Source organism: Lynx rufus, unplaced genomic scaffold (assembly GCF_022079265.1).
Source record: "Lynx rufus isolate CCGP_SWC_20201006 ecotype Redwood Valley unplaced genomic scaffold, mLynRuf1.p SCAF_9, whole genome shotgun sequence".
Lineage (NCBI taxonomy): Eukaryota > Metazoa > Chordata > Mammalia > Carnivora > Felidae > Lynx > Lynx rufus.
In genome coordinates, this window is record NW_025814897.1 from 97,442,732 (window position 1) to 97,458,314 (window position 15,583).

Genomic DNA, 15,583 nt, shown 5'->3' on the forward strand with positions numbered 1-15,583 from the left:
CCTCCTCCTCTCTCTGAAGCCCAGCACCTATTAGCTTGAGGCCACAGTGCAAGTCGGAAGCAGGATACTCTTCCCCCTGTCCCCCAAAGAGACAGAGTGCTAGCGGGGGAGGGGCAGAAAGACGAAGGAGACACAGAATCCAAAACGGGCTCCAGGCTCCGCGCTGTCAGCACAGGGCCCGACACAGGGCTCGAACCCATGAAGCATGAGATCACAACCTGAGCCAAAATCGGACGCTTAACCGACTGAGCCACCCAGGCACCCCAAAAGAAGCAGGGTACTCTTGGACCCATGGGGGGGATCCCCTGTCTCTCAGACCAGGGCTAGTCGAGGGGCCCCTCACCTAAAATGGACTCCCATGTCTGAAATTCACCTAAAATTATGTACAAAATATTAGGTTAGGGCTTTGTGTGCGTGTACATATGTGCTGTGTGTGTGTGTGTGTGTGTGTGTTGTATGCACATGCATGTTTCTGGGGACAGACCCCACAGCTTCAGGAAGGCTTTCAAATAGATTCATGACCTCATGACCTAAAAATTAAGAAGAGCCACTTCTGTTTTCTAACCTGGACCGGCCATGCAGTGGCTCCCGCTGAAGAGGGGCACAGAGTCTCTCTACAGGTAGCCACTCGGGTCCCTCGAGAATCCTGAGACCCCTGCTCCTCCACCTTCAGGGAGGGAGGCAAGACTTGTCACGAACAGGACCAAGAGGAAGTGATGTCAGCCACCGCAGCAGAGGAGGAGGCCGGGGGTGGGGGTAACTGAGCTGCCCCTCCCCCACTGCTCTGAGTCTGAAACCCCAGGGCCCCATCCCCCCCCGGCCGACCCACGAACCTAATGACTGCGTCACCCACTGATCAGTTTCTCTAAAGATACAGTTTCCAAACGCTCCCGTTGATCAATTTCACAGCATTTCCACATACAATGGGACAGTTTCCGCCTGTAGTGGACATCTCGTGGCATCCCTTTTCCGTAGTGGCTTACCTAGGAGTCATTTGCAGACGGTTCTTCACCAGTTTATTTAAAGATTCAGAAATTTTTAAAAATATTTTCTGGCAAAGGCTTGCTAAATTTTAGGAAAGGAGCACAGCGAAAAGAAATGAGTGTATTTAGAAGAGATAAATGCGCTGAATGGCACATAAAGCGTGTAAATTTGGTCAACATTTATTCGAATGAGAACTGAGAGTAGATGGGCCAGTAGGCAGATGGGCTAGAAAAGCCTGGCAGTGCTCGCAGGTAGGCAAAATTGCCATTTCCGTCCCTCGGTTAGTGTTTCCAAAATCCTAAGCAAAGTGGTGTACATTTGATGCTCAGGAATTCCTGGCAAATGTGTCTTTAGGCAAATGGGATGAGGTGAGATTAACTCAAAAACCCTGGGAAAGGCCTCGCCCCCAGATGGGAAGCCCTGGGGAGGCGTCAGGACAAGCCCCGTGGCCAGGTCCAGGGGAAGGCCCTCCAGATGGGAACTCTGTTCAGCAAGAGGAAGCGACTTCATGCTGGAGAAGGCAGATTGTCAGAAGTGGCACCTCAGCCCTTGCTTTGCTTCAGGTGACCTGCTCACACTCAAATCGCCCCTCGGTCCCTGCGCTTGATGAAACCCTGCTCCAGGCAAGGAGATATACAGGCCCCCTTCCTCCTTCAAGTTACTAGGTTCATTCTTAAATTCCATCTCATGAGTCATGAACCTTGGCTCAACGTTCACTGCAGGAAGTTGGGGGCCACATCTGCCTTCTGCATAGTGGTTTGCTAGTACCTCACATCGTGCCTGGCACAAAGCAGGTGCTCGGTGAATAGCCCTGGAATGAAGGGACAGAGAGGAAGTGGTCTTAGAGGTCTGATAAGAGCATGGGCTTTGGAGTCAGAAAAGTCTACCTTCCAGTGTCTGCTCTGCTACTTCCTGGCTGTGTGACCTGAGGGCAGTTACTTAACGTCTCTGAACCTAGACTCCTCCTATGTAACATGAAGGTGAGGGTACCTCTTTCCCAGCCATGGTGTTGTGATTGTGGCCCAGTGAGAAAATGAGCATCTTGCTTCACTCTGTTCCTAGCACATGCAACCACTGGATCAATGTGAAACTCAAAGAATTGGCTTGTCCACAAGAGACCCTACAGGCAATCTGAAAAGTCCTAAAAATTTTTTTTAATGTGTATTTTTGAGAGGGAGAGAGAGTGCAAGCAGGGGAGGGGCAGAGAGAGAGGGAGACACAGAATCAGAAACAGGCTCCAGGCTCCGAGCTGTCAGCACAGAGCCCGATGCGGGGCTCGAACCCACAAACTGCGAGATCATGACCTGAGCCGAAGCCGGATGCTCGACCGACTGAGTCACCCAGGAGCCCCAGCTATCTGTCAAGTCTTAAGACCTAGAGGCTCTTACAGGGTCTGGGGTGACACGGTGTTCAGAGGCTGTGTTCTGGAATCAGGGTTCCCACGCTTCTCCAGGTGCACCGCCTACCAGCTGGGCCAGCTTGGTGACAGTACTACCCCCTCGGGGTCCCAGTCTCCCCCTCGGTAAGCCGGAGGTGTGGACAGTCACAGCATCTGCTTCCCCAGGCTGCCGAGAGCATCCAAAGAAATGAGCCACGTAAGATCCACGGCGCCTAGGCGGTGAGCTGTCAATAGATGGTAGCAACTATTATTTTTTCAGAACTTGCCCACACTTGTCCTCAGGAAGGCTGTGCCTGCCTCTTGGTTCTGAGCCACCATCTGAGCATCCGGACGCTGTGCCTGCACCAGCTAAGCGAGGTCCTGCTAAGTCATCCGGGAAGGCAGCACACTCCCAGCGCGATGGGCACACGGCGTGCGCGATGCTCGAGCTCGGTCTCATCCATACTTTATAACTGTCTAAGCTGTGATCGATAGCCAGGGCCAGCTCAGTCGCCTCGCCGAGGATGGAAACCGTTTCTGGGGCTACTCCTTGCCAGCTTGAGAACTTCCGGCAACTCCACCAAGAGGGCAGGGGGCAGGGAGGGGCTCTCGCGCTGGCCACGAGAAACAGAGCCGGATGGCCGTGCGTCTCCAGCCAAATGGAAGTGCCAGGAGCCCCGCCAGGGCCCTCTGTCACTGTCACGGGGCTGCAGAGCCTCTGGTGGTAGTGGGGGCTGTGGGGCTGCAGAATGGACCGTGGCTGTCGCGGCCTGGGACACAAGAGGCCCTCTGTGACTCTCCCCTCCGGTTAGGGAACTCTGCCCCCCAGACCCCAGCAAGCCTGCCACTGACCTTCCGGAAGCAGACCCCCAGGGTTCGGGAGAATCCCTCAGGCCAGTCCTGAAGCATGCCCTCCAGCAGAGAGAGAAGAGGTCGTGTGGTGCCCAGAAGGGACAGCTGGGTGAAGAGGAAGGGTTTGCTCAGGCATTCTCGGGCTGAGTCTCCGTGGGCACTGGGGGCTGGGTCCTCTGCTGGTGGCCTCTAGGTGGGTTGACAACGGCAGGACCACACTGTGTGATCACAGACTGGAAACGCCGAGCAACAGAGGCAAAGTCATTTCCTGTTTCTTCCGCCAGCAGCCTTCGGCCAAAACGGTGCCCGTAATGGCCGGGGTCTGAGATGTAGCAGATAACAAGGTCATTATGGTGAGTGGGTCACTCAAGGACGTGTTCGTTCATCTGATAGCCATGCTCCCACACCTGTGCTGGCGGGCATCGGGAACGCAACACGCGAAGTCACAGCCTGTGCTGCTGATGTTAGTGGAGGGGTGGGGGGTGGGGGTGGCCGCTGCTGTGCACACACGTCCATGGGGCCCTGTGATGTCAGGGAGGCAGGAGACAGGAGAGGCTTCTCACCGGCGAGGGGCTGGGCTCCACCTGGTCTGGAAAATGAGGAGCTGGTGGGTGAGGAAGGGAGGGGCCTTTCCGGGACAGGGAGTGCAGGGGGTGAGGGCCCGAGACAAGAGGCATTATGGATACTTTGGGGAACATCGAGAAATACGAGGAGTAGAGCAGAGAAGGGTCCATCAGACTTCCACCTCCGGCCCTGGGTTCTCGGATGTTGACGGACGCATCACCTCGCCTCCCATCTCGCTCCTTTATCATGGTTGAAGATCCCTATCACCTCCCCTCTGCCCCTGGGAACGAGAGACCGCAAGACAGGGAGAGGGGGTGCTGGGGCTGGCAGGGTGTGGAGAGCCGGTCCGGGGTCCCCCAGGAACCCAGGGTTTCCACAGCGTGTACCACCCACGTGGACAGGGCCCCACCAGGTCAGCACGGATCGCCTTCCGGGGCTGCCCGGTGCCATCGCTCACACTGAACGCTGAACAAGGGGTATCGTCGAAGGGGTGCTGTTGGCGCAGAAGGCATATTTGTTTGCTTACTTTTCCGTATTTGTGTTGCAGCCTTGCTGACCCCAAAGATGGATTGTGGGCATGCTTATTACGAAAAAATGTCGCACCTATGGTGGTGAAGTTCCTTAGTCTCATAAAACCGGTGCATTTCGTCAGTTGTGTAACAAGCGGAAGGGGGCGTCTGCCAGCGGCCGCCGGGCCCCTCCCCGTGGCCCTCAGGGCTCACGAGCCTGCCTCTTGTCTTTGCAGTTCTTCCTGTTCATCCTCATCATCTTCTTGGCGGAGCTCTCGGCGGCCATCCTGGCCTTCATCTTCAGGGAAAACGTACGTCCGGGCCCACGTGCCCCGGCCCCGCTTCGCGGCCCCACAACCCCAGCGACCCTCTTCCTGCAAGAGTTTTTCCAGAGGGCAGAATCGGAGGGTCCTTAAGGGTCTCCGCCCTTCCGAAGCACCTGATACAACCCCACACCTGATTCTGGAACCTTCCATTCCACACCGTACCCAGCAGTAGTCATTTGACAGTCTGAGGACAGTCAGAGAGGCTGTCCCCCAGGTCCAGTGATGTGCAGGAGAACAGAGCACTTTCTCTTGAGGCCTGGCCAGTATCCAGTTTGGACAAACTGTCCCCACTAGCCACCTTATTCCAGGGACTCCAGCCACCAGGGGTACCAGCTCCCTCCCCTGAGTCTATAGGACCAGCCACTGAAGCCAAAGGGGGCCTGGAGAGGAGGGGGTTAGGGGCTAAGAGATGCAAGCCGGCCTGGGGGAGGCAAGGAGGCAAGCAGGGGACAGAGAGGAGGAGGAGGTAGCCATGTGAGCAGGGAAGGGAGCCTCCGACTGGGCACCACGCAGGGCCCCGCCCCGTCACTGCAGCGGGAAGGAGGGTGGTTAGACCCCAGGAGAATATTTTGAGGGCAGGAGCAACTTCCAAGGACACCTCTGGAAACTGGATTTGCAGACTCCCTGCTCCACACTGTGGTGTCTTCAGGGGCTGGGACCCCGGGGCTGGGACCCAGGGGATCCCCCGGCTCTGGGGGACAGCTCAGGATGGCAAGCTGCCCATCGTGGATAAACTCTGCATCTGAGAAATGGCCGCAGGGGCTGAGAGAGGTTCCCAGCGTGCCCTGGCCTCGGGCTCACTGAGGGGTGTGTGGGGAGGCTTCCCTTTCGTGCCAGTGAGCCGATACGGGGAGGCCACAGGCCCTGGAGTGGGGACTAAGGGGCCACCCCAAGTTAGGAGAATCCCCTGCGCTGGGCCCTCAGGCCTTCCCTCCCCTCCGGAAGCAGCTGAAGAGACCTGGACGGGTGGGGCTGCACCGAGCTGCTGGGCGGGGGTCTTAGCCTGCCCTCTGCCTCTTCCCCCAGCTCACCCGAGAGTTCTTCACCAAGGAGCTCACCAAGCACTACCAGGGCAACAACGACACAGACGTCTTCTCTGCCACCTGGAACTCCGTCATGATCACGGTGAGTGACTCCCCCAGGGATGCCGTGAGCATTCAGAGCCACGATGCCCAGGGCGCCCAGTGTCCGCTTTGCTCAAGTGCCTGCATCCATGATCAGTCAGGGCCGGCCCACTGAGCCCGGCTTGGCCTGGGACTCAGCATCCGTACAGCATTCTGGGCCCTTACTAACGGCCCAGCAAATGCAGTCCAGGCTCCGGCTGAAACCTGTTTGCTACCCCTGACCTGAGTCCTCAGACAACTGTAATTGTCAGTGACAGTAATCGCAGCAGGAGTTTATTGGGTGCTGATGCCTCGTGAGGTAGGGGTTGTTATCGCCACCTCCACCTCTGCTTGACATATGAGGGCGCTGAAGGCTCAGAGAAGTCGAGTGACTTTCCCAGGGTCACACAGGAGGAGCAGAGAGAACCCAAGCTGGTCTTGACCCTCTCTACCGCCCTGCCTGATGGTGGCCTTGGGAGTGGCTGTCTGCCCATCTCTGCCCCTGGGTCCAGCCCCCACCCACCAGCCCTGTCCCTGTGCTCTCCTCCTAGTTTGGTTGCTGTGGGGTCAACGGGCCTGAAGATTTCAGGTTCGCATCAGTTTTCCGACTGCTGACTTTGGACAGTGCCGAGGTCCCGGAGGCCTGCTGCCGGAGAGAGCCCCAGACTCGGGACGGGGTCCTGCTGAGCAGGGAGGAGTGCCTTCTGGGAAGAGACCTGTTCCTGAACAAGCAGGTACCGGGCCCTGCTCCCCCAGGCAGGGGCTGCGATGGCCAGAGCCGGGCAGGTGGCCGCGTCGGCACAGAGGGTCTGAAGTCGTCCCAGAAATCCTCTGGAAGTGTCGGCTGCCATGTGCAACTCCCGAATGGGGGCTGATGAAGCTCCATCCAAGCCCCTGGGGCCCAACCAAAGTAGAGGAAGGACGAGGGGAGCAGATGGGCCAGCGATAGCAGAGGCCGGAGGGGTGGGCGTTTTGTCTGGGGTTAAAGGGTGAGTAGGAGTTTTCCAGTGTTCCAGGCAGAGCACTCCCCGAGCTTCCGACAATGCAGGTCGGGAGTCAGCCCCTGAATTACATAGCGGGGGGCCCCTCCTTAGCCCTGATTCTGGGGGAAACTCACATGTGCTGTCTAGAAGCACCTCCCGACCCCGAGAGAGCAAGACTCCTCCCCCCGACCCCCAAGGTCAGGGAAACTACCAGACTCTGCTTCTCTTGCAACCCAAGGACTGATCTCAGTCTGGGAAGAAGCCCTTTCCTCTTCTTGCAGGAAGAGGCTTCTCTGGCCCCTGCTTTGCCCCACCTCCCCCTGACCCCCCCGCACTGTGAGACGGACAGTGCCCTTGTACTTGATTCCTCCTTCCTGCCGAGTGCTCTCCCCCCACCGAGCCCCCAGCCCCTGGGGTGTGTGTGTGTGAGACCAGGCAAGGCAGGGGTGGGGTGGGGGTGGGAGAGGGGAGCAGGGATGAACCCGGTGCCCGCCCCATGCCCCTCCCTTGATTAGGTTTTTGATGAGGATCTCCTAGGAGAGTTGCAGATGCAGGGGACACAGCAGGGAACAGGAGACAAGGCCCCTGTCCCTGTGGGGCTCACAGTCTAGCAAACTAAGTCGTACTTTCACGTGGTAATGATTGCTATAAAGAAAATAAAACCTAGACAGGAGCTAGAAGGGACTGGGGTGGGGGCCTCAGGGCAAGCTTCTTAGAGCCTCAACGAAGGGGCCTGACTTGAGGCCTGACCCTGGCCGACCCAGGAGGCCATTCAGCTTGGAGCTCAGCACCCCGTCTCCTGTCCCCTGCACATGCCCCTGTCATGTCAGAGGATTCACAAGGGCCCTGGGGGTCAGGCCACTGTGAGCTTGGGGCAGCGGGGCCCCTGAGAGGCTGGGTCTCAGCCTCGAGGGGAGGCTTTAGGATGTGGAGGGGGGCCTGGGGGAGGTTTTCAGGCTTTGATGTCAGGCGGGCCTGGATTGCCGCCTGCTGTGACACCCTCTCTGGACCTCAGATTCTTCATGCTGTGGCACACACTGCTGGCCGTTCTCCCCGGAAAGACAGGGTCTATTAGACCCCATAACCACCAGGGAAAGGCAGCACGTCCTACTGCCCTGCAGCTGGGCCAAGTGACCTCGCAGCAGCCAAGGACAGGCGGGCAGAAGTGATGTGTACAACTTGTGTTAGGTCCCTAAGAGGAGGCACTGTGCCCACCCCTACTCCTTTCCCCCCCTGGCTGGAATGGAGCTCTGGTGACAGCCATCTGGGACCTGGCAGCAGAGGGTGGCCCCCCAGGATGTCAGAGCATCACAAGAGGAGCCCGGGCCCCTGGCCACTCCGTGGAGCAGACGGGCCACCGGAGCTTGGGATTTAATATGAAAGACAAATTAACTTCTGGCTGGTTGAAGGCACTGCTGTTTGGGCCTCCTGGTGCCCACAGCCAAACCTGTGTCCTAAGGCCGCTTGTCAGTTATTCAGGGAGGCTTTTGCTGGGGCCTGTTCCTTTCGGGCTTTATCCTCAGAGGCTGCCCATTTCTGGACTCATCCTTGATCATGACACCTTCTTCCATCTCCTGGGCATGGCTTTGGAATCAGCTCATCGGGGAGGTCCCTGTGCAGCTACATTAGCCCTTTATGTTGACTCTTCTCTGTGCTTCATAAGGATTCCCCGAGATTGACCTCTGGGATCCTTTTCTGAGATGCTCGCATCCCTCCTGGGCATTCTTCCTTTCAAAAGCCTCTGTGGAAGGACTCCTTCCTAAAGCCCGGTGTGCATTTCTGACTTTGCCTTGCACCCCATCACAATCGGTGAGCAAAATGTCTTGAATGCACGGACTTGAAATCCCAGTTAAAGAGGCTTATGCAAATTCCCTTTGTGTTTTACACACAGCAAGAGTTCTGGAAGTTGGTAGCTTTGTCCTGTCAGTCAAAGCCTGGTCTCTGTGATCTTTGTGGCCTTTCTTTGTACATATCAGTCCACGGTGGCAAAGGGCACACCATCCTTCCCAGAAAGCCCCGGTAGACATCTGCATAGATCTTGATGGCCGGGACTCAGTTACGTGGCCACCAGAGGCCAAGGCAGAAGGCCCCTGTCTGTGGACGTTGAATTAGCCCACCGCCGTTGACCATTGAGCTCCGATGAAAAGAAATGAAGAAATCCCGAAAGAAGGTGACCTGTGATGAGTGCTCAGATTCCCCCACTGGGATGAGTCAGAGCCTCCAAGGCGGCTTCTCCAGCTCATTCCTCAGCCTTCCCTGGGTCAAGATGGCCCCCAAGCAAGTCAAGAACATGTTCCCCTGCTGGAAACAAATCAGGGGGCTTCCCAGTAGATGATGACCTTGCTAGAACGCGACTCCAGGCCAGAGTGGTGACCACCAATAGGAAGTCGTACGTACTCCCCATCTGCCGGGGTGATACTAAGTCTTCTCTCCTCACAGTATCACTGTTTCTCTGCTTTATCCCCAGCGCTCCCTACCTGTTTCCTGGCAGGTTGTGAGTGTGGGTGCTGCTGTGACTCTTGACACAAAGTGCTACACCCTCATCCTCCTGGCATGGGAAAAGTGTTCCAAGCCAGAGAGTGAGAGCAGCACGTGCAAAGGCCCTGGGGTGGGCTGGAGCACAGTGAGGACCCGAGGCGAGGGCGTCAGCAGGACCACACCCACGTTCTCCGTGTGTCTGTATCCACCTCTATCCCAGTTCGTATATGCCCAGGACTGCTTGCAAAAGCATTCATCCGTTTAGAGGGGACCTCGAGGGTCGCGAGGGTCTCCGGTGTATTGCTGCCAGATTGCTGTTCGGAGGCCTCCTGCCTCCCACCCCCTCCCACCCCCCACCCCCACCAAACGGTGGATTTGACAGGGTAAGTCTGCTGCTGCCTGAGCCGTGGGGCCGGTCACGTGCCAGTTCCCAGGCTTCGTACCTCGGTCCTGATTCTGCACTGTCTGTCCGGCTGTGGCTTCACCTCTGGTCCTTCCCTCCCAGGGCTGTTACACCGTGATCCTCAACACCTTTGAAACCTACGTCTACCTGGCTGGAGCCCTCGCCATAGGGGTGCTGGCCATAGAGGTAAGTAGAGGCCCCCACTTCCGCGGGTCCCCCGGAAGCAAGGCACACGCGGGGTCTTGGGGAGATGCCCCGTGCCCTGCACCCCCCAGCCTACCTCTGTCTCCACATCCTAAATCTAGGACCAAATTGGCTCCCTGCTGTAGGGACAGTACAGGCCCCGCTGTGCCTGTCTGCTGCCCGAGTCGCTGTTGGACTCTGGTCTCATCCGAGCAAGTCTCCACCAGTGAGTGGGCAGGCTCCGAGAGTCACCCCCCCATCCTCCTCCCACTGCCCCCCTCGCGGTTCCTCTCTGCCTAATCCTCCCCCAAGGTCCCCCAAGGTCCAGAGTGAACTCTTAACTGAGAATCAACACCGCTGCCTTGAGGAAAGGGCTGTGGCTTGTGCTTCTAGATCAGGCTCTTTGTTGGGGGCGAGTGGGGGGGGGGTGGTTCGGGACCTGTGAGGCCTTGTCCACCTCCCAAGGGCGGTCTTGATTAACCCTTTCGCCCCAGTCCCGGAACCCCCGTCAAAAGGCAGGCAGCTGCAGACTCCGGCCGCCGCCACCAGGGGGCGCCGCAGCCGAGGAGCGGAGCTGCCCCTCCCTTCTCCCCGCCCCCTTCCTGGGTCTCAAGCCCCCGCTACTGCAGGAGTTTGGACTGACCGCGTAAAGCCCACGCTTGGCCATCTGCAGGAAGGACCGCTCCCGGGCCTCGGCCAGCGGGGAAACGAAGTCAGGCGGCCGGAGCCCCAGCCTCCCCGTCCCTCCTTTCGGGGACGTCTCGAATGCCCGGCACCATGAGCAGCTTTCAGGGTGGGGGATGGGGGATGGGGGAGCGGGAGGGGTCCTTCATTCATTCATCCGTTCATTCAGCAAGCCTAGATTGAGCCCCTGCTTGCCAGCAGCGCTCCAGGGGAAGTTCTCTCGCGGGAGGACACCGTGAGCGAGAAGCAGATAAATCTGCGCTGGGACTGCGGAAATGGCGGGGGTGTGCCCCGCGCAGGAAGGACTCTTTTCAACTCCCGGCTCTGCCTCTCCCCACACAGGGCCTCTGAGCCACAGATTACTTCTCTGCAAGATGGCGCTGCTAACCGTGTCCCTATCCCCCCCGCCCCCCCCCCCCCGGCCGTCCTTGCTCCTGGCGTTGTGGGGGTTGCGGAGGATGGGGACTGCTTGCCTGGCGGGGGTGCGGGGGGCTCGTTAGACAATGTCTGCATTCTTGATCCGCCGTCCTCCTCACCCCCAGCCCCCAAGCCCAGCTGTGACCCCTATGGGAGGCAGAACCCTGCTCCGGGAGGAGGGACCTTAACTGTATCCCTGTCCCAGCCTCGCTTCCCCTCCCGGAGATCTGGCCATGAGCCTGGGCTCTAGGGACTGTCCCTTGTGCAACTTGCAAGAGCCCTGACCGTGGGGGCATCGGCCATTCTGGTCAGAGGGGCATCCCTGAATCTGGGTCTCTGCCTGCCCCCAACACCCCAGGGCCCTTAGGTAGGTGTTCCGTGACTGTGCTCTCAACTCTGGGAAGGGCTACATCGCCCTTGCCTATTAATAATGATCCTGGTAACTTTCTACTAATCATCTACTAGAGAACAGGCCTCGTTGGGTCATTGATCACCTTCTATTTCATCTTACCACCCTCCTGTGAGCTAGAAGGCGGAGTGTGTGGGACTTGGGAGCATAGGCTGTGGGGTCAGAATGCCTAGACTCAAACCCCAGCTCCCTCACTTGCAGCTGTGTGACCTTAGGTGAGTCGCATGACCTCTCTGTGTCTTGCCTCCTGCTCTGTAAAAGGTGTTTGGGAAAGCACTTGGAAATGTGCCCGGCACGTGGTAAGCTCTAGTACATGCTTAGGCCAGAGAAGGGACATGTTGGGCCCAAGGTTGCTGCTGGCAAATAGGGGAGCTGGATTTGAACCCATGTCCAAAGCTCCCTTCTTTCCATGACTACACTGCACAAAGGGGACCATGCGGAGGGCTTGCCCCCAAGGAGCGTCAGGAACCCCTACTGCGGGAGGGTGCTGAGTGATGGGTGGGCCCCCTTCCTGTCCCACGGCCGATGGCTGCTTCCCGTCGGGGTGGGACAGCCCAGCGCAGGGCTGGGAGGCCAGCCTGACAAGCCAACTTCGACTTCCTCTGCAGCTTTTCGCCATGATCTTTGCCATGTGTCTCTTCCGGGGCATCCAGTAGAGGGCGTGACCTGGAGCCTGAAGCCTCACCCGCCACCACTGCCCGGCACCCAACACCCTCCCCTCCCCGGTGTCCTTGCCCTGTTGCCCCCAGGGGAGGAGGTGAAGCCATCCTGAGTGGCCAGAGGAAGGGGCAGAGGAAAATAGCTATTTTTTTAACAAAACAAAATGAAGACAAGAAAATGGATTGACGTACCCCGCCTGGACTCCGGGCTCTCTGCGAGGGCCCCGGCGCTTGAACCCAGGGAGCACTCTGGACTAGAGACCAAAGGAACCCCAAGCCCAGGTTCCCTCCTCAGCCCCGCCAGCCCCTAGCAGCCCCGGGCCTGGGCCTTCTCCTCAGCTCCAGGTGCCAAGAACGGGAGGATCGAGGCAACAAGGAGGCAAAAGCAACCCTCAGATCGACAAAGCCCAGGGGCCCCCTGGGAGACTCGGGCACCGTGTCCCCGAGGACTTGGAACCTACACTGAAGCCCCGGTCTTCTGAGGATGGAGTTGCCCCTGCCTCGGGCTGGGGCCAAGAGTGGGCTGCAGACGCTGGATCTGAGAAAGGCCTAGCTGGCAGGGTCCTCGCTTCCCCCATCTGTTGGATCAAATAATCCGGAAAGCCCAGCGAGGGGCAGTTTGTCATTCACAGTCACACAGCACGTGCGTGACAATTGTGAACTGGAACCCACTCGTCCCTAGGCTGCCTCTCACCGCTTCCAGGGCTCTGTCAGTCTCAGCGTCCTGGTTTCCCGAGAGAGAGCGCAGGCTGGTCAGGAACTTCCCAGGCCCACAGCTGAGAAAATTACGGACTGTTGCCCCTGCTCTCCTCCCACCCCACCCCCCATACTTCTTTCTAAGCCTGCAGGGACACACACACACACACACACACACACACACTACCGTCCCTTTGCCACACTGCCCACCTCTGCCCACAAGCCTAACCCCTTCCCTGTTCACCAACTCTGTGGTTCCCCGGCTGGAAGGAACCCCCAGGATCATCTGGTTCTCCTCTCCCCACCCAGAACTGAGGCTTGGACGTCCTCCACAAGCTCTCTGCCAAGACTTTGCCACCGTCTTCTTGCATACCTCCAAGGACGGGGAGCTTACTACCTCCCAAGACAGCCTTCTGCCTTTGGACTGCTCTGCCTTTTTAGCATCAGCTCACTGCACATTAGGGTTCTCTGTTTCTCTTTGGTTGCATCCGTGGCATCCCACGTTCTCTTTCTCCTTCCCAAAGTATCAAGGCCACACATCGTCTTCCCCCAGATGCGTTTTCTGCAGGCTACAGAGCTCCAAGACATCTCGTTCCAGCTGTGACATGCTTTCCTGTCCCTTCACTGTCCGTAGCACATTTCTGTGTGTTTCTTCCAGGCTTGGGCAGGGAGAGGTTGTCCCCTAGACTCACTCACGCCTACACAGCGCCCACCGATCGGTTCCTCACATACAGGCCTTACATCCTAGACCGGTGTCGGCGACCGTATTACAAGATCCCTCGACCCCAGTGAATCAGGAGTGACCGCCGGAGGCTGGTCAGAGGATCTGAGGTTTGGCCTGGGGTCCGAGGGAAAGGACAGCGTAATCCTAGTTGGTGTCTGCCCGACAACTTACGCTTGATTAGTGACGTCTGCCGCGGGCTTGGCAAGGGGAGGGGCGGCGTGGCACCTGACCTCCTCTCCACGTCCCTCTTCAGGGTCTGGGAAGGGCCTGTTCTGACTCCCAGGCCCTGCGTCAGCTTCCAGCCTCCCTTCCAGCTTTCCAGCCAGTGGGAGAGAGACAGCTGTGGCCTGGAGCCCTGTGCCTCTCTGCTCTGCCACCTGCCCCCTTCAGAGATGCAGCCCCAGTTCTGTGCCTGCTGTAAAGGTTGGCTTTGACCCTCCTCTTGTCTCTCCCCTTCCCCCTCCCATCCTCCTGCTGTCCCCTCTAGTCCCAGGTCCCCCTCGTGGGCTCCAAGCTGGGGCTTGCCATGGAGTCCCTGTAGCATCCTGTCCTGGCAATTCCACACATGATGCCGTGGGCTCCCTGGCGATGGGCGTCCCCGGGACCCTGCAGCTGGAACCCCAGCCCAGCCCGAGAGGGGCCTTGGGCCTGCCCCTCTCCAGCCCCGCCCACCCACGTGCTTGGCTCCAGCAGAGGCAAATGGCCTGTCGGAGGTTGACAAAAAGAGCTGGCTGGGTGGGACTCGGGGTCTGACTGGGCAACTGTGTGGCTCTAGGCCAGGGGCATCCCAGACTTCCGGGCCCCATGTGGTCCGCAGCACCCAGGAGAATCCGGGGCCTTCGAGGTAAGGAGGGCCTGGCATCTATCTGGCACTCCCCCCCCCCCCTCCTGTCCAGTCCATCCCCTCAGGGGGAGGAAGGGTGGGTCCTGGAGGAACATCTGGCTGAGGCAGGTTCAAGGGTGGATAGGAGACTCATCCCTAACGGCTTTCCAGAAGGGGGCCAAGGAGCCCCTTGTCTGTCTACTGCCCACACTGGGGCCGGAAAGACAAAGCAGGCAGTCCGTAGCATTGACCCAGGCTGGTCGTTATTTGCAAGGCTGTCTGCAGCCATTCTGAAGCATGAAAAGGCAAGGTCCGTGCCAGTCTGGCTCGACCGAGCCTTTCCCAGGCACTGAGGTCTAACTGGGCTGGTCCACGTACGGCCGATAAACAACCCTACCCTGTTGGTCACACACGCCCCAGACTGAAAGCCACCTTCCGGCTCCGAAGCTGCCGCCTCTTAGAAAAGGGAACCCATCTGAGGGGTTACGAAGCTCTCGTCCCTCCTTTCCACGCCTAAGGGACCCGGCCAGGATACCCCGAACCAGCTGAGGCCCCGGCACCCCCATCTCCCAGAAGCCCCCTCTTCCCTTTCCCCATGGGTCCCGTGTCGAAAGTCTATTTTGAAACCTGTAAATGTTCCTTCCAGTAGATAGCAGAGCTAATTTATCATGTTTATTTCCTGTGAACCCCCCCCTTTTATATTCTATATCAAGAGGAGTTTTTGTAATATAAAACAGGACGCCCACACTGATGGTTTTGCACTGGTTTTTGTGACTGTTTCTTACAAAAAGAAAAAGGAACGAAGAATAAATAGTGGCTGTGAAGAAGGTGGTCTTGCTTGGGTGGGGGTGGGGCAGAAGGGGGGAGCTGAGGCACGGAGGGCACGGGGGGGGGCTCCAGGGGCAAAGGTAAAGGGTGGTGGGTGGAGCGGGGGCGGGGGGTGTCTTCCCAAACCTTTAGGATGGGGAGCCGGGCCGACACGGGGCCTTCTTCAGGAGATGCGTGGGTCCCCCTCCCTGTTTGTCACTGCCTCCCTCCCAGCGATGGCTCCTTGCCTTAATCCCCCCGCCACATCCCCGGACCAGGTCTGCCGGGCTCTGCTAGGTCCCTCTGGGCCCAGCTCCGATGTCCAAGCAGCACAGAATTTCACGACAGCACCATCCCAGCAGGCCCTCATTACCACCCAAGGGACAAGGCCAGGCCGCCCTCCGGCTCGCCCCACCCCCACCCCGGCTGAGGCTGAGGCAGCTTGGCCGGCCCGGCAGGTGCCTCACCCAGGCTGCAAAGCCCATGCTTTCTATTCCCCCGTGCCCCTGGGTGGGGGGAGGAGCACTGATCCGCCACGCCCACCGGTGACTAGGACAAACCACCCATCGCCCTCCAGAGGATCAGCCCAGCCTTAAAAGGC

The 15,583-nt window shown here is 58.7% G+C and overlaps 1 protein-coding gene across 3 annotated transcripts in view; it reads left to right on the forward strand.

Moving 5' to 3' along the window:
* Positions 1 to 14,989, forward strand: part of TSPAN18 (tetraspanin 18) — a 186,651-nt gene extending 171,662 nt beyond the window's left edge. For all 3 annotated transcript variants that reach the window (XM_047071395.1, XM_047071396.1, XM_047071397.1), the window contains 5 exons: positions 4,524 to 4,598; positions 5,640 to 5,738; positions 6,268 to 6,450; positions 9,683 to 9,766; positions 11,882 to 14,989. In XM_047071395.1, the coding sequence (XP_046927351.1) occupies positions 4,524 to 4,598; positions 5,640 to 5,738; positions 6,268 to 6,450; positions 9,683 to 9,766; positions 11,882 to 11,929 (489 nt within the window). In that variant the 3' untranslated portion in view covers positions 11,930 to 14,989. The remainder of the gene's footprint in view (positions 1 to 4,523; positions 4,599 to 5,639; positions 5,739 to 6,267; positions 6,451 to 9,682; positions 9,767 to 11,881) is intronic.
* Positions 14,990 to 15,583: the final 594 nt, after the last annotated feature.